The sequence below is a fragment of the Solea solea genome, chromosome 17, assembly GCF_958295425.1.
Source record: "Solea solea chromosome 17, fSolSol10.1, whole genome shotgun sequence".
Taxonomy (NCBI): Eukaryota; Metazoa; Chordata; class Actinopteri; order Pleuronectiformes; family Soleidae; genus Solea; species Solea solea.
The window spans coordinates 15526331-15545873 of NC_081150.1; the positions used below are offsets into that span (position 1 = coordinate 15526331).

Consider the following 19543-nt stretch of genomic DNA (forward strand, 5'->3'; position numbering starts at 1 on the left):
TAGTCCAGATTGATCGCCGTTGTGGGTTTTTCAGCAACTTAACAACTGAAACCGAATGCAAACACGGTTTCCTTAAAAATCAGCTTAATTAAAATGTATCAGCGTCTGATTTATTTAGCCGTAGCAGCCTTCTCCACTAATGGCTTGTTGTGAAGTTTTCTACATCCGTTGGAGAAATGTGACAGCTGGCTACAGTAGCCAGCTGTCATAAATAAATATGTGAGATCTTAGACTTGCAAATAAGAGCCAGGAACATGATGGCGAAAATGAATTCCAAAAACATCAAACTAGTCCTTTATGCTTTTTTAATTCGTTTTCTGAATCACAATTCTTGTCATTTCTTTGTGGACATGTTGCAAAATCAGAATTATTTTACATTTTCATCGAAGATAAGATCATTTTAAAGGTAAAAATATGGAGGCATGACGACAGTATATCTCGCAGTTGTTATTATGCCACAGGATCATTACACTTGTAAAACAAGTGTCATAAACCAAGACATTTCAGCGTGATGTCCATTTGGGCACAGTGACAAAATCAAGTCCCATTTTTAGATCTGAATATAATGGGATTGTTTTGTGCCTTGTGCCGTTTGAATGCTGCGAGGTTTCATAGAAATCTCGTCCGCTTTTCACATTATTACACTGATGTCATTGACATTAAGTGGTCTGCTTAGTGAGGGGACCGGGAATTCAAAAGGGATTAACTTCATTCATCCTCCAATCCCCACAAATGAATATATGAATGAATGAACGAACGAACGAACGAACAAGTGTACGCGACCAAGGCAGGAAAGTGCCGATCACAGTGAAACCCGATCACAGTGAAACCAGATTATGGATTCGTGAGTTGATGTGGTCTGACAGAGGGCACTTGTTGAGCGCAGAGCAGATCTCTCTTTGGCCTCCAGGGGGCAGAGTGGCCTTTGTGCCCCAGGGCGACTCTGCCCCGCACTCTCAGCTTATCTCCTTGTTACATTAAAACAGGGGCTTCTGTGACAGAGTCAGCATTATAAAAGCTAAGAGGATTAGCTGATGGACATTTGTGGCGTTGCCGGTCAATTTTTAAAATGAAAAGCGGTGACTGACTGGGCAAGGCTGCCATGCTCTCGGTGGCACCTCCTCTCCCCCTCTCTCTCTCTCTCTCTCGCACTTCATCTCCACTCAAGTTCTCTGTCACTCACTCAGCTTCAGTCTGTCAACACTGGTGTGTTTCTGAACATTAAGGCTGTGTCTCTCTCTGTGTGTGTATGTGTGTTTGTGTGTGTGAGAGAGAGAGCCATGGATTAAAAGAAAGGAGCATTTAAATTTTAATGTTTCTAAAGTGCAAGACTGTATGTTATGCAACTGTATAAAAACAGGGCCAGCCACACACACACACACGTATTGCTGTCTTAAGCCGCGCTTAACGGTACGGTACATATTTTTTTGTGTCTCCATTAGGAATAGTACTAAAATAACCGGCCCCAACGGTTCCATTTTTGGCGCGCTACGTTATTGGTATGCGTAAAATGGTACGTGCCGCCTGGCTCCAACCACGACAGTTAGCTGAATGGGCGGCAAAAAAGTCACTCCATTGCGGCCGGTGTTTCTTCAAAGCCCGCAGTATATTCTCACACAAAGTTTGACGTCTTGCTGAGACAAACAGCCACAATCCGAGCAAGAGAAAAAGAGCTGCCAGATGTCCTCCATTGCGTTTTCACCTGCTACACCGCGTTCGATGTTGTCGTTCACAGCCCAAACGCCGCCTAGCAAGTAACGGTTCTGTTCTCAGTGGAAACGCAAGCCTGACCCAGGACTTCACTGTACCATAGGGCTGGGCGATATATCAGCAGTAAGAGTTATTCCAGTATATTTTTGAAAGAGATATGTAGTTGAGACAATATCGCCATATTATATATTATTTATATGTTGCCTTGCGAACGCTATTCAATAAAGCTTCTCTCTGAGCCTACAAGCCCAGTTCAGCTGCTCAATCACGCCCCTTACATGTACGTACTACGTAGTGTTCGCCCACCCACGCTACGCATCACAACAGACATTTGAACGAAAATATGGCGGACACGGTGCAGGTGGAGTGTGAGCAGTTTGTGAATAAGAAAAAGAATAATGGCGCTGTTATTTTCCTAAATAAAATTTGCACTTTTACTCTGATACATTTTTCTTAGCCATCTTCGTTACTCGTTAATATAAAATAAAGGTTGCCCGTTTGTTGTCGCTAGTTTTTAGCGCACCAGCTATAACCCGCTCAGCTTTAGCATTAGCCGCAGATTTCGGCTCAAAGTGGACTTAAAACACATCAGCGGCTCGTTGTTTACCGTGTCAGACACCGAGGCTCTGGTCTCCGGGTTTCTGGTCTCCTGTCTCCGGGTTTCTGTTGTGCACTCCGGACGCCGGGTTTCAGCTCTCAGCTGTCAGCTGAGCGGCCAACCGGTGAGCTAGCGAGCTAACCCGATTTGTTCAAAATATCGTTATAATATCGCATATCCATTCGAACAAAAATATATCGCGATATGAGTTTTGGTCCATATCGCCCAGCCCTACTGTACCAGGATGGAAACACGTGGCACAAGTAAAGACACTCACATAATCTGATCCTAACCTTAAAGCTGCAGTGTGGAAGCTTTATTGCCCCCCCTGTGGACTTCTAAGGAATTACCAAAACAGTGAAGTCTCTTTAACCTACTGTTCCATCTCTGGCCCCCACCCACTCGCACCAAAACTGATACTGAGAAAGAGAGAGAGAATGGTGTCCTCTAATATTGTACATCTACAAGTTACGCGTCTTATATCCGTCTTTAAACGTACCGTTACTTGTCCAGACTGCATCCAGGAAACTGTTGAAACTGGGGAGTGTTTGATTGCTTTTGGCAGAACTCACATTTTCAAGAGGTGATCGTGATTAAAATACCACTGTTAAGTCCGACTGAATGTCCACATTGATCTTTTTGCAGTCCAATCCACCTCTTTGCTTAAATTCAAAAGTTACACACGTCATCTTCAAATATCACAGCTGCCTTATCCCAACCCGGACGTAAACCGAACTCTAAGCCCATTAAAGTTGTGAGGACCAGTGAAAATCTCCTCATAAAGATAGGTTTGAATCAAAAATGGTCCTCACAGGCGACTACAGACATGAACACACATACACACGCAAGCAAGTAGGACAGTGAAAATGAGCACTGTTCAAGAGATTGCATGTGTGTGTGTGTGTGTGTGTGTGTGTGGGGCAGACTCCATCACCGAGCGTGTCGTTGCCTGCGGGCGTCACACCGTGGCCACGTGAGGTTGGAGGACTGAGTGTGGGGGGGGGCGAAGGCGGTTTGTTTTGGTTCATTCCACAGCTGCCCGTGTTAAGGATCTACCACGGGGATTCACACAACACTGGAAACGTAATCAACCGCGTCAGTGTTCCCGCCGACCCTGCTGCGGTCACATCACTCGCACGGTGACACTCCCCGTCTCCCCCTTCCATCCTCAACACCTGCAACACTGACCCTTTACCCCCCCCCCCCCAGTGAGGAGTGAGGAGACGTGAGTCTGTATCCATGTGTGCGTGAAAAAGATAATAAACTGCTGAACCGTTTATATTTTCTTTTTTTTTTTACTATGCCATAAAATGCCAGGGAGGTTTTTACACTTTTATTCTGTGAGAAACAGTTACCTAAAAAACATAAAGAAGTACGGTGGTAATCCCAGCTCAACTACAGCAGCCTGAACTACACTCAATCCCAGTGATGACTCCAGGGACGGAGTCATCTTGCTCCTGTATTACAGATGGTGCTGCTGCATGAGCAGATTTGATATGGTTTATTCTTCTGCTGCTGCTGCTGCTGCTTAGATGGAGCTGAGAAATGTCTCCATCTGCTGTTGGCTCAGTTATTAGTTGACCTGGTTAGTGTGTTTAATAAAGAAAACATGTAAAACATAACAGACTAAGACTTACGTTCTTTCAATATCAAGGTTAAAGTTGTTGGAATGCATTTAAATTAGACTCCCCCCCCCCCCACCCAATTTTTACACATAATAAACTGGAGTCATGACTGCTCTCTTGACAGTAAGAAGCTTTTTTGTGTAGTGGAATGATTTAATTTCCCTTTCTTTTTAGTTTTCCAATATGTTTTATGTCAATCCCATTTTGTGTTGTTTGTTATTGAGTTTGCTAAGGGATCCCCTTGAAACCCAGAGGACAAATCTGAAGGTTGTATTTTTTGTTTTTTTGTCCAGACATAATTCATTTTAATGTATGTGAGGAGATGTCCCCTGAGGCTCCGGACAAGCTTTGTCAATTTAAAAGAAAATGACTAATCATGTCGGACAGGAATCCTGCATTAAGCTTGACCTACACTCAGCGCCACCCCGCCCCTCTACCTCTGCTGCAAATAATTCATCCAGGAGTAAAGGGCATCGAATGTTGTCTTTCCTGGGAAACGCAAAGAAACTCCGCCTGAATAAAAATGTAACCACAGATTACGATAAAATCAGGAAAATATAGGATCAAAGAATATGCAAACAGAACAAAACAAAACTTTATGGCGTTCGATAGTTTCTTGGCTGTACACACAGGTCCCAGCGTACAACCTAATGGAATTCAATACAGCAGCTCTGCCATAAATTACACTATATTTGGGATAACTTTGTTCTAAAATGCCTTAAATTTTGTGCACATGTTGTACAGCAAAAAAAAATGTTGACCTACCTTTCTACTCATTAGTACATAAGGAGCTCGACTTTGAATACGCAGACCGCGACGGCATCAACGCACGCAATGTTTTCAGGAGGACGACGGGATGAGTTTCACTTCAACACCGCAGCATGAAACAAAACTTCCACAGTGACACATATTTGGAAAAAGAAGAAAAAAACATTACTGTTTTAATGACATTACAAGGAAGGAATCTTTTCTTCCATCCAGTGCGTTAGGATGTTATTGTACAGACTTAAGTGAGTGAGATTCAGTCTGTTCACGTAGCTCATCACCCCTCTCTGTCTGTATCAGGTAAATTAACCACAGAAAACAACACCGTTGTCTAGAAAAACGAAAATATATATATAAAAAAACCCAAAAAATAGGAAAATGTACAAAAATGTTTGCAGTAAAACAGCTGGGGCTGCCCATGTGAGCAGAAGCTGCCCGAGTGTAGCACACTCTTGTCCTCTGGGTAAAGTTCTCATTAAGGATTGTCTCTGTTTTGCCATGTAATGCTCTGCTGCTGCTGCTGCTGCTGCTGCTGCTGCTGCTGCTGCTATACCACGGCGTACTGCTGATACAGCAGCTCCCTGATCTTATAGTAGTCGTCACACAGGCAGCCTTCCAGACCGATGCGTCCGGCCTCCGTCTGGACAAAGAGCACAAAGACACGTGGGTCATGTTAAGTCCTTGCAGAACATTCTTTCACACTTTGTAAACCGTGGTTTAAAAGCCCTTTTATGGCACATTATGTTCTATTCCTTCTAATAGACTTGGATTAGAGCTGCTAACTTAATCCAAATCCATCAAGATATCGTGTTTAAAACAGCACACACACACAAATTAACACACGCACTCTGCTTTAATGAACTCTATTCTCATTGCTGTGACTTACATCTATTTTTAGTTCTTGTCAATTATGCATTTTGTTGTTAGTATCCTGGCTCAGTCCTACTTTTCCATTTACCTTAGTCATTAGATTAGTCACACAACTGCTGATCCAGTTGTGTGTGTGCGTTTGTGGGATGGCACTTCCCCGTGTCACTCTGTGTTTAATGTTCCATTTCGTCTTAAGTGCCCATATTCTACTTAATTGCATTTAAGTCAAAATGGAAACTAATTATAGTTAAACACATATGTGGTTTTTGATGTTTTGTGAGGTTTTTTTTTTGTCTTTAACAAAAGTGAGGTTTACTCATAAAACATCTTAAAAACACACAAGACAAAGACATATTTCCATATATTATACACAGCCTGCAGCTTCTGCTTGTGTTTTTCTCAAGTCTAACTGAGCTGCTCCACTTCCTTTGCCGTGTAAATCAACAATGCTGCTCTAAAACGCTCCGGACGCATAACCATCATCAGTGAATGTCTTGTACTGCTGAATATTAATATTACATTAACAGTATTGGAATTTCTTATGGGGACAGTCTTCAGCAGTGCAGTACCACCATCTGATGTCTCACAGTCAAATCAAATACAATAAATTACGGCTGCAACAGGTTTTTTTTATTTAAAAATGTTCCGGTTTCTTTGCTATTTTAAGAAATAATTAAAACTGAACATACATCTAACATACGTCTACATCTAAATACAAATGAAAAGCTGCGCGTTTTAATTGAACAGTTTTAGCACAGTTGCTCCCGTGCCAAGCATTTCCTGTGCTCTCCGCTCTCCCTGTTGAGGGTCAGCGGTGACTAACGCTGTGGGCAGCTGATAGGTAGCGCATTAAGTGGGCCAAGGGGAAGGACACTCACCCTGCGGACGGCCACCATGTTGTTGCAGACCAGCACTCCTCCCACAAACTCAGCCTGGATACCCTCTCGCAGCAGGACCTGCTTGAAGTCAGACAGGCGAGGCTCGTTGATGAACACCGACTGATGTCCCGCCATCTAGAGGGAAAGCAGACGAGTGAGCCAGAGTCAGACTCTTGAACTACAAATACACATTTGATCGAATGTTACACAATTTTGTGTCGAGGAGTTGTGATTTTGTAATCGTCAACTATTTTGATAATCGATTCATTGGTTTGAAGCTTTTTTTCATGATTAAAACAAGATTTCAGATTGTTTTAGCTTCTTAAATGTAAATATTTTCTTCATTTCTTTGCTCCATAAAACAAAGAAATCATTAAAAGTGAATCATTTTGGTTTGTGGACAAAACAAGGCATTCGAGAACATCATCATTTCCAGGTTTGACGAACACTGATCAGCATTTTTTTTAAAGGTTTCTGACATTTTATGGACCAAACGATTACGCGGTTAATCGTGAAGATAATCAACAGGCTAACCAATGATGAAAATGATCGCTAGTTGCAGCTCTATTGTGTTCACTCACCTCATGTGAAGGAAGTGGCTCTAGTGTGGGAATAACGTCGCTCTCCTCCGACACCTCCTTCTCGTCCTCACCAAACAGGCTCTTCATGGCACGCTGCGCCGCCACCACTGTGGCGTTCTGATCGATGGCGGGATCTGGCGTGACGTCCATGGCCAGCTCGCCCTCCTCCGCCTCGTCTTTGACGCCCTCCTCCAGCATGACGCCCGTGTCCACCTTCACCACGCGCATGTCCAACACGCCGTCGATCCAAGCCAGCTCCGTGTCTTTGGCTTTGCAGAACTGCAGCGAGCTCACCAAGGAGTCTTTCAAGCGCACCTTTAATCGAAAAAGAAAGAGGAGGGAATGAAGACACCGGCCTGTCACAGATGGTTGCTTTTATCCTCTGCCTCAGTAATAAGCTAGATAAATCAACCTTGCAGTCGTTTTAGCTCGACTGCCAAGGAAAATGTACAAGATGAGCCAACAAAAAGCTCCATCACACATTACCGCTTCACAGCAAAAAAGATTTCTGCATGCAAACCATATTAAAAGGGTAACCTGACAGCAGGAGGTGTGGCGGGGCTTCACTGAGGCTTACCTGGTAGATGTGTGTCTCACTGGTGGCATCTATAGTCTCCTGAAGCTTGGGTGTGTAGACTTTGATGTCCTTGCTGAAGGCCTTGCACGACTCGGCCAAGTCCAGACTGGCTTCTGGCGGTCCGTGCACGATCACGAGCTGTCGGGGCTTCATCTGGTTAATAATCTTCTTAATGGAGTCGCCATCAGAGCGACCTTCGTAGTCTATATACGTTATCCTGGCCCTGTGAAGTTATGAAGACAAAAGATTTTCATACAGATGATTTGTCTAAAGAAAAGCACAGGGGGGATTTCTTAATGAACAAGTAGGACACGTTTATGAGGGCGAACAAATTATACATCATCTGAAGTCTACACAGTCGTAGTCATAAAACCATTCTTTCATTCATCTTCTAACAATTTATCCTCCACATGAGAGTCGCGGGGTGCTGGTGCCAATCTCAGCTGACATAGGGTGAAAGACAGGGTACACCATGGACACGTCGCCAGTCCAACACAGGGACAAATAGAGAAAAACAACCATCCACTCACACTCACACAAACAGTCAATTTAGAGTGTCCAATTTGCCTAATCCCTAAATCTGCATGTTTTTGGACTGTGAGAGGAAGCCGAGGAACCCAGAGAACACCTACACCCTCACAGGGAAAACATGCAAACTCCATGCAGAGAGGCACTTTAAATGATCACCGACCTAATTTCAAGGTTTTCTATACTGGAGATGCATTTGGTGGGAACAACAGAGAGATCCTGGTCCATGGGTTTATCTCCGTTCGTCAACCCGGACTCCAGTTTGCTTTTCTCCTCTTCTGTGGCTTGCAGGTCGGGAACTAGAAACTCGTCTAGCCTTTAAAAAAAAAAAAGAATCACAACAGTCATGACATTTTAACAGCAGGAGAACTGGTTGGGTTTGGAGTCTCTAAGGTGTAAGTGTATCAGTGGCGCAGTACCTGATGATTTCTCCATACTCGTCCCATTTGATTCTTTCCTCGTGTGTGGGGAACATAGGATACGACTTTTTCGCTTGTTTGAAGAAACTGCCTTTGCGGCTGCCTTCGCTCTTCATCATCAAGTCGTGATGTTTGTTTTTTACCACAGCTGGCTGCTCCAGATCATCGTCCATGTCACTCTCATCACTGGAGTCCACATCCACTCTGAAATAGCATCAAATTTAACATCGACGGAGTACATAACACGTTTTTTTTCAAATGCAGATGACAGGGTTTTGCTCAGTTGAGTGTAAATATTGTCTTAACCATGTCATGACTCATTTCCCATTTTGCAGATTTAAACAGCCTGTTTCTGGATATAGATGTAGACCCTCATTAGCATTGCTAATAGCTTTTTTATATAATTCACAGTTAGAGTCATCATCAGACTGTCAAATTGCAGAAATTAAATGTTTTGCAACACCAACAAGCAGAAAGAAAAACCTAGAACTCTTAAAAAGGAAGAAGTATCTCTTACTCTTTTGCTTGTTCTAGTTTTTTAGCAGCTTCTTTCTTGATTTTGTCCTTCTCGAGGTACTCCTCCAGCTCCTTGCCTTCAAGCTTCACTCGTTTCCTCACCTGTCAAAACGAGACAATTGGCAAATGGCTGTGGTGCAAATTATAGTGACACATTTTGCTGTTTATTTAGCTGAGTCTGAATGTGACAGTCAGCAGCCTCCTGTGGGGCAAATGCTGAATGATGGGATACATCTCGGATTGTCTGTGTGAGTAAATTAGACAGCTGCTCTCACCTCCAGATCCAGCATCTTCTCTCCGGGGTTGTCGATGAGGTAACGGGCCAGGGTGCCCGGAGTTGTACGGTAGGTGAGGATGATGGAGTTTTTGGCGTCTTGGCACCACTGGAGGAAGAGTTCCCGAGAGAAGCCAGACTCCAGGTCTGGCTGGCTGCAGAGCACCACCTTAGGGCTGGGCACCCGGGCCAGGTCTGCCAGACTGTGACACAGGGTCAAGTGTCTGAACTGGAAGGGGTTGTTTCTTTTGTCCTCAAAACACCTCATGAGCTTGTCGCTCATCCACTCCACCTACACACAAATGGTAGAAAATACATTGGTTGGCTGCTAAAAATTAATGATTAGCTGGTTGATAATCAATAAACATATCTGAGAAGGTGTTTTAAATCAGTAAAACAAACTTATTAAATGTGAATATTTTCCATTTTATTTGCAACATATGATAAAGAAATCATTAAATCTGTACAATTTGGGTATGTGGACAAAATAAGTAATTTGGGAACATCAAAATTGGTCAAGATTTTCTGACATTTTAAGGACCAATCAATCGAATGAGATTGGGTGAAAAAAATACCTGGGACTTGGAGAACTCCACCACGTTGTAGCTGACATTGTTCAGTAGAGCTAGAGGGTAAGCGCCCAGCCCCGCATCCTTTGTCCTCCAAATCTGATCCAGAAGCTGCGCCAGCTCCAAAACACGCCCAGCTGTGTCAACAGCAAGGAGGACATTTCCATCTCCACGAAGGGTCTCCATCACATTTGCTTTGAGAAAGACACAATGTTTTCAAGTTACAACCAAAAAGAAAAATATCAGTTTCAATAATCAATTCTGAATTGTATCCTGTTATTAAAGGCATAGTAATGGAAACTACATTACCACTATTACGATTATGTGTTACTTACTAAGGAGCAGCTCGTCTCTTTGCTTACGCCGTGGCTGCACATATGTGGCATTGAAGGAGTCAGTGATAAGTAAAGAAGGGCGGCTGATGCTCTCCAGTGAACACCCATTCAGGTGGCTACAAAAGTAAAAAACTGACATTAACAAAACAGCCTGAAACAGAAAATGGGTACATTTTTCAAGTTTTATTTATGCTTACATTTCTCTTTTGTGGTTAAAGTCCACAGCGTAAACAATCTCCTCCTCTCCGTCCTTCACAATTTTCCAAATGGTGCCTCCGATCATGTGACCAGCTGGAAGGGGTGTGATGGAAAGACCGTGTCCTTTGCCTTTGAGTAAAAGTAAAGACATAAAACACTGTGGTAGATGCGTCACATAACACCGGATGACTTCAGGCCTATAAGGATGTGCACGTAACTCACCTTTCAGGTTGACTATCTGAGAGTATTTAAGCTGCTGGATTTTATCAAAAGCACTGTCCACATCATCGAGAGTGAATAGAGTGAAATCCTCACTGTTGTTTCGAGACTGAATGGAAAGAATAAAATGATGAAGGAAGCAGTTGCGACCATGCAATACTATGTTCTTTAAAAATTACTTTTCATGTCTGGCATTTTCCACTCCTTTTTTTTTTTACCTGATATAGGTCATACATGAACATCTGACCCATCTTATACACAGGAATTGTGGCGTAGATTGTACAGTTTAGGCCCAATTTGCCCACAGCATATGGCAGGGCTCCCAGGTGTAAGGGATCAGGGTGAGAGAGGAGCACTGCATCGACCTGATGAACATATCTGAGGAGGAAAAGTTGCATTTATTAATTAGAATTTACTTCACTCAGTTCCTCAATATGTTTACACCCTATGGCCATTTTAAGGTACAAAGTACACCAGTTTAACACAAAAATCTAAACCTCTGGGTATATATAGGAAAATACAAAGGAAAATATCTAGTGAATGTCAGTTTTTGGTGTGAAAATGTCTTCATGATGCCAAAGATGACAAGAGAATAGCCAGACTTGTTCCAGGCGGCAACAGTAAATCACAACAGCAATTAAAAAAACAAAATCACTTAAAGTCACAACCAACCAAGCAGAAGAGTATATATGAACACACAAAGCAGATGGACTACAGCAGAAGACCACACTGGGTGTTACTCCTGATACTCTGTACCTAATAAAGTGGCTGATGTGTGAATAAATGTGATACCAACAAACTGGTGGATCGAGGAGAGGTTGTTTTGAGTGTATAGTGTGTGAGTGCAAATAAGGACCAAGAAACAAGATTTGAAAGACAGATATGGTTCTATAGTCACCGTTTCATGGCGTCAATAATGTCCATAGAGAAGTTCTCATCCCAGCCACAATCCAAGAGGAAGCGGAATTCATCCACCTGCAAGAGGTAACAGAGAGCCGACTCCTCCTGGACCCCTGACACGGCTGTCAGCTTGATAATGGACGTCATTTTTTTTCAGTTGTGGCGCTGAAAGTACAGTTGAAATAATGTTAAAACTGTAACGTAAATCACCCTAACTGGGTCTTAGTGAATGGGCATAAAATCTCTCCCGCTCCATTCATTTAGATCTACCGAGAAAAACATGTTCAACAAGCATGTTCCTGAAGTTAGGTAAAACTGAACGATCGAATAGGTAAATGTAAACTCTTCGTGGAAGATTGGATTAGAGTAGACTAGCAAGTAAACTAATAATTTGACTGGAAGTTGCACCTAACGCGCACAATAAACAACGGTACCTATTTAGCATGCTAGCTACATTGCAGCGTGTGGCTATAAGTAACATGAATAAAACAATCAACTCACTGTCAAATGTGAGACAGGATCAATTCCCACTTGTTGAAATAGAAATATAGTAAACTAATGTCTAAGTAATCTAAACTTTATGACATTTTGGCTACCGTTTCAGAAAACACACTTGACTAGCAGACATGTTTGCCGCTGAGTCAAAGGGCAAAGGGGCGTACCAAATGTAGAGGTGCAACTAAAAATCGTTTTTGTCACAGCACATTCACATTTTTCTTTTTATCAAAATTATAGTTCAGTACTTCTGTACTGTTGTTGTGAATACACACCTTTCTGACACAATAAAGAAAAAGAACCACTGTATAATAACATTTATTGTTGTCATCTCACTTTAAGAGAACCAGGATGCCACTGCACAGTTGGTATAGTCCAATGTCCTCTGTCTGTTGAGGGAAGAGCTAAAGGCCGCTGGTTGGTGTTTTTGAAAGGTAAATATTTTAAATACGACAACGTTGTATCTTTCTTTTATTTGAGAATGTATAATTCAACATGTTGAAAATACCAACAGTAAATTGACTACTGTAAATGAAAAACCTTATAACAATTAAACCTGGTATTTGTCGCTGACACTTAGCGATTAGCTGTGTTGCTATTAGCATGTGTTTTAGTATAGCCCGATATATTTGCAATATTCTGTCAGTAAATCTTGTAGGGTTTGATGCTAAAGTCTTCTTAGATCTTTAGATTGCTTATTCAAAGTATTCGATGCAAATTTACAGTGACTTTTGCAGCGGCAGTGTGGTGTGATGTAGATATTGATATCAATTAAAGACGTTGCTAAAAGGTTAGACAGTGATAAAAAAACAAAAACAAATAAAAACAAAATAAACATATTATAATGTGTTTGATGTTATATCCTCGCCTAAGACTGTCATGCATCCATAACAAGGAACAGCTTTAATTTCTTTGCACAAGTACTAATGTGAGCAAGAGTGAATTTGGCCAGAGTAAAGTCCACTAAATTAATTGCTATTGCGTTTTGTCTTTTGATCATTTCTGTAGGAACCATGGTCAACTTTATTGCAATTGCACGTGAGCACTGGGTGAACATATTTGTGCCCATGGGCTTTGTGATTGGGTGGTACCTGGACAAACATCAGGACCAGAAGTTGACAGCTTTCAGAAACAGAAGTGCTTTGTACGGCAGGTAAGAAAAAGTAATTGTTTACGTACACGCAAAAGGAAACAAGGACAGTATATTAAGGATTAATCCCAATAATCAATTTTTATGGTAATGTATACCAATTTATCCCAGTTTGTACTTGCAACAGTGACCCCAGTTTTGCAGTTACATGATTCTAGAAAGCCCAAATATTTTACATTGTCATGAAATTAATGAAGCCATTTCACAAATTCACTGTGTGTAGCCCATAGTGGTTATTGATTTAAATAGCTGTCCTCGTTTGTTTGAATTAAAAAAATGCCAGCAGAGATCTATGCACATTGTTATTAATTTTCCCATTTCTCTTCTCCACAGGGAGCTGAAGCCTGGTGAGGAAGTGACCTGGAAGTAGACCACTCCTGCCTGGAATGTGTCCTGTAATCTGTGGTGTGAATGACTGATGGATGGACCTCAAATCAGATTATTTAATGAGAATCCTGTACCTCTGCTTTTGAGTTGTATCAACCAGTTGTCTGCAATCTTTTGAGTTGTATCAACCAGTAATAAACATGCCCTTTCTCAAACTCATTTGGTACATCCATTTAATTACACACATCTGTTTTGTTTTCAATTTTAAGAAAAGGTTTAGTAGATACAGAACACAAGACAAATTCATGAATGGCTTGTTTAGCATGACTCCCCCTCTACTACAGGTGAAGAAGATATTTGAGACAGGAAGTACTTTTAATCGAATGTATTGTACAAAGGCAGTTTGTATCTGCTCACGCAGTCAGCAAGACTGAAGAATCTGGGGCCATTACAGAGGTTCTTCCATGTGAATAATCCCTCTCTCAAATAGCAGCTCAGCCAATTCAACCTAGACAAAAAGAAAAACAGTCATTTAAAATTAATAGCAAAAAAAGCAGTTTAACAAGACCTAAGCGAAATGTGAAGAACATGCCATTTCCCATAATGTTAAAATGTAAACCTAAAAAGCTCAATCAGAAAAGAGTTAAAAACAAACCTTTTCCTCTTTAGCCTCACATGGGAAGCTTTCTACCGTCACAAAATTGGGATAAGAATGGATCAGAAACTCGACGGCATCTGTGTGCTGAAAGAAAAGGGAAAAAAACAGTTATTAGAACACTACATATAAGGTATAAGATTTGCACCCATCTTCCAACCTCTACCTCTGATTTAATTTCAAAACTCTTGGGCTCCTCTTTGTGGTAAACTCTGGAGTTGTCTGTGGTGTAGTGAAGGTGAACAGCCTCTCCATCACTGCATAACCTGGCAAAAGAGAATGATTATAAGCAAATGCATACACATTTCTGCTTTAATAATAAACCATTGAAGCAGGTGTTTTTTGATATGTTTAGTCCATTCCAAAATTTCTGCAATGTATGTGTGTTTATATTGGTTGAGAAGTTCTATTACCTGGCACATCCAGCACGTAGGACTCTGACTCGGGTCTGGCTATTGATTTGTGCACCCGCATCCATAACCTGCCCACATTCCCACTTGATAGGTGCCCCTTGGACACTGCTAGCCAGTTCCTCTGTTGGAGATGCAGTTGAATAAGCTAGATTGTAGTCATTTTATTTACAAGTTGAAATATCTTGGTGAGCTTCTGATCTAAACACAGACATACCTGGCGTCAGCGCAGGGGGCAGGCAGTCGTGGAGGAAGTCTTTGGCTTTCTGATCCACAGCTGCATCAACCGGAGCATAATTGCTGAGCTTCTTCATCAAGTTCCCAATTCGGGAAAAGAATTTCACCCTGCGTGGGTCATCCTACACAAGGAGAACTCGAGTTGGTAAATGACAAAATGGAGGAAATTGTGACTGGATGGAATCAGCAAATTGTGTGTATACAACTGATTCACTACCTTGTCAGAATTCTGTACTCCCATGTATGTCAGGTAATCCAGAGGTAAACCTTGTCTGAACTCCACATCCTCCTCCATTGCTACCTCCAGTGCGACTGGAACCACCTACAAGCAGCAGTTAAATTGATTAAGACGTTTGGTAAATTCTCAATAGTACGCTTCATTTGTTTTAACGATGGTCTGTACTTCCTTGTGGCAGGCTTTATGGTTAAGGCCATTCCACTATCCTAACATATATACTGTAATAAATGATGCAAGAATCAATACATATTCCATGTATGAAATGATGAACATCTGCTGTATCCATGCACCACTGCGGACCTTATGTTAATCATATCAGATCAATCACAGCGAATTACCTTCTGCAGCAGATCTCCCCAGCTGTTCTTCTGGAAAGAGGAGATGGTGATGTGCAGAGAGTGAGCGTCTGGCAGACAGTCGCCCTGGTGGATGAATCCTCTGGGAAAGTAGAGAAGATCTCCAGCTTCTAACACCACTTCCATGATCGGGTCCCCGATGTCAGCCTCGTCAAAGTTTGCTGGATAGAAAATGTAAAGATAGCCATTGATTGCAGAAACATTCTCTACATAGATTTAATAATCATGGATACATAGTTTTTACTCACGACTTGAAACTACAGGCAACACCTCGTCGTCTGTTCTAAAAGGAAAGATAGAATAACTCACAATGGGTTTCAAAAATCTGTTCATCATATTTTAAATTCATAGTGAAATGTTTGTTCATTGGATATGGAGAGTAAAATGCTTTAAATATAGATATTTTTTCATAAAAACTACAGTAAATATATTGCATAAATTAAAAATGTGTTAAAAGTGTGCAACTGAGTCTTACCTGGGGTTGTACACTCTCCAGTGTTTCTTCCCTTCCAGCTGAACCACAAACGCCTCAATGTCGTCATAATGTGGAGCAAATCCTTGCGTTCCCGGCGGCGTCAGATATCTGGTGAAGGTAAACACATATTTAATACCAAAAAACAAAAACTCACAACATACCCGATAGTCCTTTTTTTTTTTATCTCACATACTTACACGTTGGCTCCCGCCATGCTGCCAAACTGCTCCTGAAGGATGGACAGAACATTCCACACGGTGGAAGAGAAAGCCTGTGGGTTCAGCATTCGAATAGAGCAGCCACTCTGGAAGACGAAGAGACGGTACATATTAGAGCTGCCGCTAACAATTATTTCCATCGTTGAGTAATCTGTGAATTATTTTATCCAGTAATCAGTTATTTATTTGATCCATGACATGTCAGAAAATGTTGATCTGTGATTCCCCAAACCTCAGAAAGATGATGTTTTTCAGTTTTTTATCATTTCTTTGTTAGACGGAGCGAACAAACCAGAAAACATTCGCATTTGAAAAATCTGAGAACTCAATAGTTAAAACCAAATGATTGATCATTAAAATAGTTGGCATTGGCAATTTATAAAATAATGAATTAATCATTGCAGCCCTATTATATAGGAGGATTACTAATCTGCAGTGAGAGAACTGTGCAGATGGTAAACAAGTATGGTTATTGCACAGGACACAGGCGGACAAAACAACTTCCTATTTTTAAGTTAATCTTCCTTGAAGGAGAAGTGCATCCATGTATTGTTGTAAAGTTTCATCCCTCACTTTCCCGTTGCCTACCAGGTGTGTAGAACATACGAGTCTCCAGTTATTATCAGAACTCAAACTTTGTTTAATTTGTCCATTGTAGGCTATTGTAAAACATGTTGGTCCGAAATGGTGGCCTCTGTAGAACTGACCAAGCAGTTAATAATCTTATCTTCATGAATATGAGTTGCATGAATGAAATTGCAGCTAGACATTTTAAAAATGAGAATACACTTTGCAAGGGCTCTCGTTTTTAGTAATAAAATCTGGACTATAATTGCAATAACAACATTCATATAGTACAATATTGTCTGCATCATTTTTGTTTCCTCTTTACCTCATAGAAGTCCCACACAGTGAATGGCAGAGCTCGCCCTGGAGGATTGTGTGTCTCCCTCTTGCCATCGATGTAGCTTGTGATGTCCAGGTTCACTCCATACTGAACATCCTCCTTCAATTTCACAGCACACGCATGGAGTTTAGTATGAGGGAATTTTGTCAGTTATTGAAATAAGAGAATTCATAATACAGCATAAGGGGAAAAGAAATAAAATTAGGCCAACAAATAAACACCGTAAGATGATTTTGTCATGGTTGAATGCTATATTTATTTCAGATTCTTACCTCTCTTAAAATGCGATCAAACTCTGCAGTGGAGAACAAGCCTTTGTAGTAGCTTGGATTCTGCCGTTGAACAAGAATGGGCTTCTTTTCCCACGTTTCCCTTGTGGAGGAAAAATATATATAATTCAGTGAGTGTTCTGGCAAAAATGAGACGGCGCAGAGCATGCTGTTGTTATTAGAAAGTGAAAAGTATATCCACAGAAAAATGCATTACAATGTGATTAGTCATGTAACGTTTACAAGTCTGTTCATGATCCATTGTAGGATTCCAGTACCTGAAAAAGGCTTTGGCAGGAATGGGGTTAATGAGCCACTGGAAGAGTCGGCTCGCTCTCTCCCTGCTGTTGTTGACTCTCGTCAGGCTGGTCAGCAAAGCCTCCAGACCCTCATCCTCTCCATTTACACACTCCTCCTCGACCTCCTGCCAATGAAACACAAATCGCTTGGAACCTCACCAGAGCAGCTACTTAAAAAAGCACCGAGCTGAGTCGTGCTAGAACTGTATAGTGGAAAAGTGCCATAACTGTCATTGTTTGTACTGAAAAGTTACACACTACAGCTGTGATCTGCACACTACAAGTGTGTTCAGGCTCAGAAGAAACAAACCAGTGACATTGAAACTTTAAAAATAGTAAACAATTCATAACTTTTAACAGCAGTTGATATTATCTACCTCTGCGTCCTTGCAGCAGATGCACTCTTACCTCTGTGCTGTGCTTCAGGCTCTCCTCTCTTTTTACAGACTTCAGGAGCTTCTTCTGCTTTTTCCTCTTCTCAGTTTGCACCTGAGCTTTAACTGCGCTGACCTTCTTAATCGTGACTCCATTTTCCTTTTTCTTTTTTTTCTTGACAGCCACCTAGAAACCATATATATATACATATATATATATATATAGAGAGAGAGAGAGAGAGAGAGATCCACACACACTTGGTAATCACAGTTCAGTTCCCTCTGCTCCTGAAACACACACACACACACCACAACACAACCAGAAGGTAAAACGGGTTATCAACCGTGTTATTGTCATGACATTTACCGATGGTGAAGACTTCTTAGCAGGAGGAGACACATCAACTGACATCGTTTGATACAAGGCAAAGGCAGACATGTGTGTTCTCTCCATTTTCCTTCATGTACGTCATCACACTGCGACTGCGGCTTCTTCTTCTTCTCTCCTCCCTTTTTTAGTTTTCGTGTTGGTCTAAAGCCACAACGATATTGCACATTACTGCCACCATCTGGTTTGGAGTGTGGACTGAGTCTTCTTCCTCTAGCAGTCTGTGTGCGCCCAAGTTGACTCACTACCGCCATCTACGTTTACTGCCACTTACATCTTAGTCTGGAGTGGAAGGTTGGTTTAATCAATCAATCAATCTGTCTGTCTGTCTTTCTGTCTGTCTGTCTATCTATCTATCTATCTATCTATCTATCTTCAATTTCCAGTTACAGAAAAACACGTTTACATTTCCAAAGTAAGTGGAAAAAATATCCAACTGTCCACTGTCTACTACTGACATTGGCCAGTAGGTGGAGAACTTTCTCCTTTTTTTAGAAAGCCATACTCCAAATAAAAACGCAATTCCCCACAATGCACCGCGGTGGGCTGTCGGTGCTGTTTGTCCGACCGTCGCTCCAACACAATGCAGCTTTTAATGGAGCTGTGAGCGGTGCGGCTCGTAAACGCAGCTCCACCACAGGCTTGTCCGGAGACCGTAGCCGTGCGAATTCCAACTGGACGAGGCTGTAGTGCTTAGACAAAACCCGCCCAGCGGCTCTGACTCAGGTTTTTCGCGCACCTCTTCGGACTCAGCTGCCGGGGTGAGTAGCTAATGAAGCTAACGCGGTTCTGTCAGTGTAGTGAGTGTAAAAATGTATGTTGTTGTGACCATGGCTGGCTAGCAGGCTAGCTAATTGGCCAGATGAGACATGCGACCTCCTCCTCCCCCTCTCGCATAGTCTGTAATCCAGGAGCCCGCGTGTCCTTTGCATATAATTACGTGTGAAATAAGGTGGATGTGAACGCTCAGTAGTTGTAACACACACTGACTTTGGGTCGGGTTTTTTTTTCCAGCCGTTGTAAAGTCGTGAGTCTGATTCGCTTTGATCTCGGCTGAGGCACACGTCAACGCAGCCGGTGAACCCGGGATTCTTTGCCGGGATGTGAATTTGTGGTGTTGTTTCGAGACTTTTTTTTTTTGTATTACTTATGTGATTGTCAAACCCACTACCCCCAGAAAACA

At 41.8% G+C, this 19543-nt stretch overlaps 4 protein-coding genes across 4 annotated transcripts in view; 2 read left to right on the top strand and 2 right to left on the bottom strand.

The window, feature by feature from the left end:
- Positions 1 to 4843: 4843 nt before the first annotated feature.
- cpsf2 (cleavage and polyadenylation specific factor 2) lies at positions 4844 to 12222 on the bottom strand. The gene is made up of 15 exons (XM_058613486.1): positions 12064 to 12222; positions 11561 to 11727; positions 10881 to 11040; positions 10666 to 10771; positions 10443 to 10572; positions 10246 to 10361; positions 9917 to 10104; positions 9343 to 9633; positions 9069 to 9169; positions 8552 to 8755; positions 8296 to 8448; positions 7605 to 7827; positions 7028 to 7342; positions 6447 to 6581; positions 4844 to 5338 (listed from the first exon to the last, which is right to left on the bottom strand). Exons 2-15 carry the CDS (start codon positions 11707 to 11709, stop codon positions 5246 to 5248), a joined length of 2364 nt encoding a protein of 787 aa, XP_058469469.1. The 5' UTR covers positions 11710 to 11727; positions 12064 to 12222; the 3' UTR covers positions 4844 to 5245.
- A 157-nt stretch (positions 12223 to 12379) lies between these two features.
- On the top strand, positions 12380 to 13753 carry LOC131443667 (NADH dehydrogenase [ubiquinone] 1 beta subcomplex subunit 1-like). Its single transcript, XM_058613494.1, has 3 exons — positions 12380 to 12491; positions 13066 to 13210; positions 13541 to 13753. The coding sequence occupies exons 2-3, from the start codon at positions 13071 to 13073 to the stop codon at positions 13575 to 13577; spliced, it is 177 nt and encodes a 58-aa protein (XP_058469477.1). The 5' UTR covers positions 12380 to 12491; positions 13066 to 13070; the 3' UTR covers positions 13578 to 13753.
- Positions 13751 to 18482, bottom strand: riox1 (ribosomal oxygenase 1). The gene is made up of 15 exons (XM_058613492.1): positions 18340 to 18482; positions 18007 to 18159; positions 17578 to 17723; positions 17303 to 17402; positions 17016 to 17129; positions 16103 to 16209; positions 15906 to 16013; positions 15679 to 15713; positions 15413 to 15591; positions 15054 to 15158; positions 14817 to 14958; positions 14603 to 14723; positions 14356 to 14455; positions 14190 to 14276; positions 13751 to 14042 (listed from the first exon to the last, which is right to left on the bottom strand). The coding sequence occupies exons 1-15, from the start codon at positions 18424 to 18426 to the stop codon at positions 13983 to 13985; spliced, it is 1644 nt and encodes a 547-aa protein (XP_058469475.1). The 5' UTR covers positions 18427 to 18482; the 3' UTR covers positions 13751 to 13982.
- A 444-nt stretch (positions 18483 to 18926) lies between these two features.
- The window catches only part of extl3 (exostosin-like glycosyltransferase 3), a 28717-nt gene continuing 28100 nt past the window's right edge, over positions 18927 to 19543 (top strand). The window contains exon 1 of the mRNA XM_058613484.1: positions 18927 to 19121. The gene's annotated coding sequence lies outside the window, so the exon portion shown is untranslated. The remainder of the gene's footprint in view (positions 19122 to 19543) is intronic.

What these genes read in the sequence shown, in the direction of transcription:
- cpsf2 (XM_058613486.1), bottom strand. Translation starts at nt 11,709, where the DNA reads ATGACGTCCATTATCAAGCTGACAGCCGTGTCAGGGGTCCAGGAGGAG. An exon ending in ATTATTGACGCCATGAAACG is followed by an intron (nt 11,041 to 11,560) that starts GTGACTATAGAA and finishes TTTCCTCCTCAG; the next exon opens with ATATGTTCATCAGGTCGATG. An exon ending in TCATGTATGACCTATATCAG is followed by an intron (nt 10,772 to 10,880) that starts GTAAAAAAAAAA and finishes CTTTCCATTCAG; the next exon opens with TCTCGAAACAACAGTGAGGA.
- LOC131443667 (XM_058613494.1), top strand. Translation starts at nt 13,071, where the DNA reads ATGGTCAACTTTATTGCAATTGCACGTGAGCACTGGGTGAACATATTT. An exon ending in AGAAGTGCTTTGTACGGCAG is followed by an intron (nt 13,211 to 13,540) that starts GTAAGAAAAAGT and finishes TCTTCTCCACAG; the next exon opens with GGAGCTGAAGCCTGGTGAGG.
- riox1 (XM_058613492.1), bottom strand. Translation starts at nt 18,426, where the DNA reads ATGGAGAGAACACACATGTCTGCCTTTGCCTTGTATCAAACGATGTCA. An exon ending in CTGTGTGGGACTTCTATGAG is followed by an intron (nt 16,210 to 17,015) that starts GTAAAGAGGAAA and finishes TTCGTCTTCCAG; the next exon opens with AGTGGCTGCTCTATTCGAAT. An exon ending in AGCATGGCGGGAGCCAACGT is followed by an intron (nt 16,014 to 16,102) that starts GTAAGTATGTGA and finishes TACCTTCACCAG; the next exon opens with ATATCTGACGCCGCCGGGAA.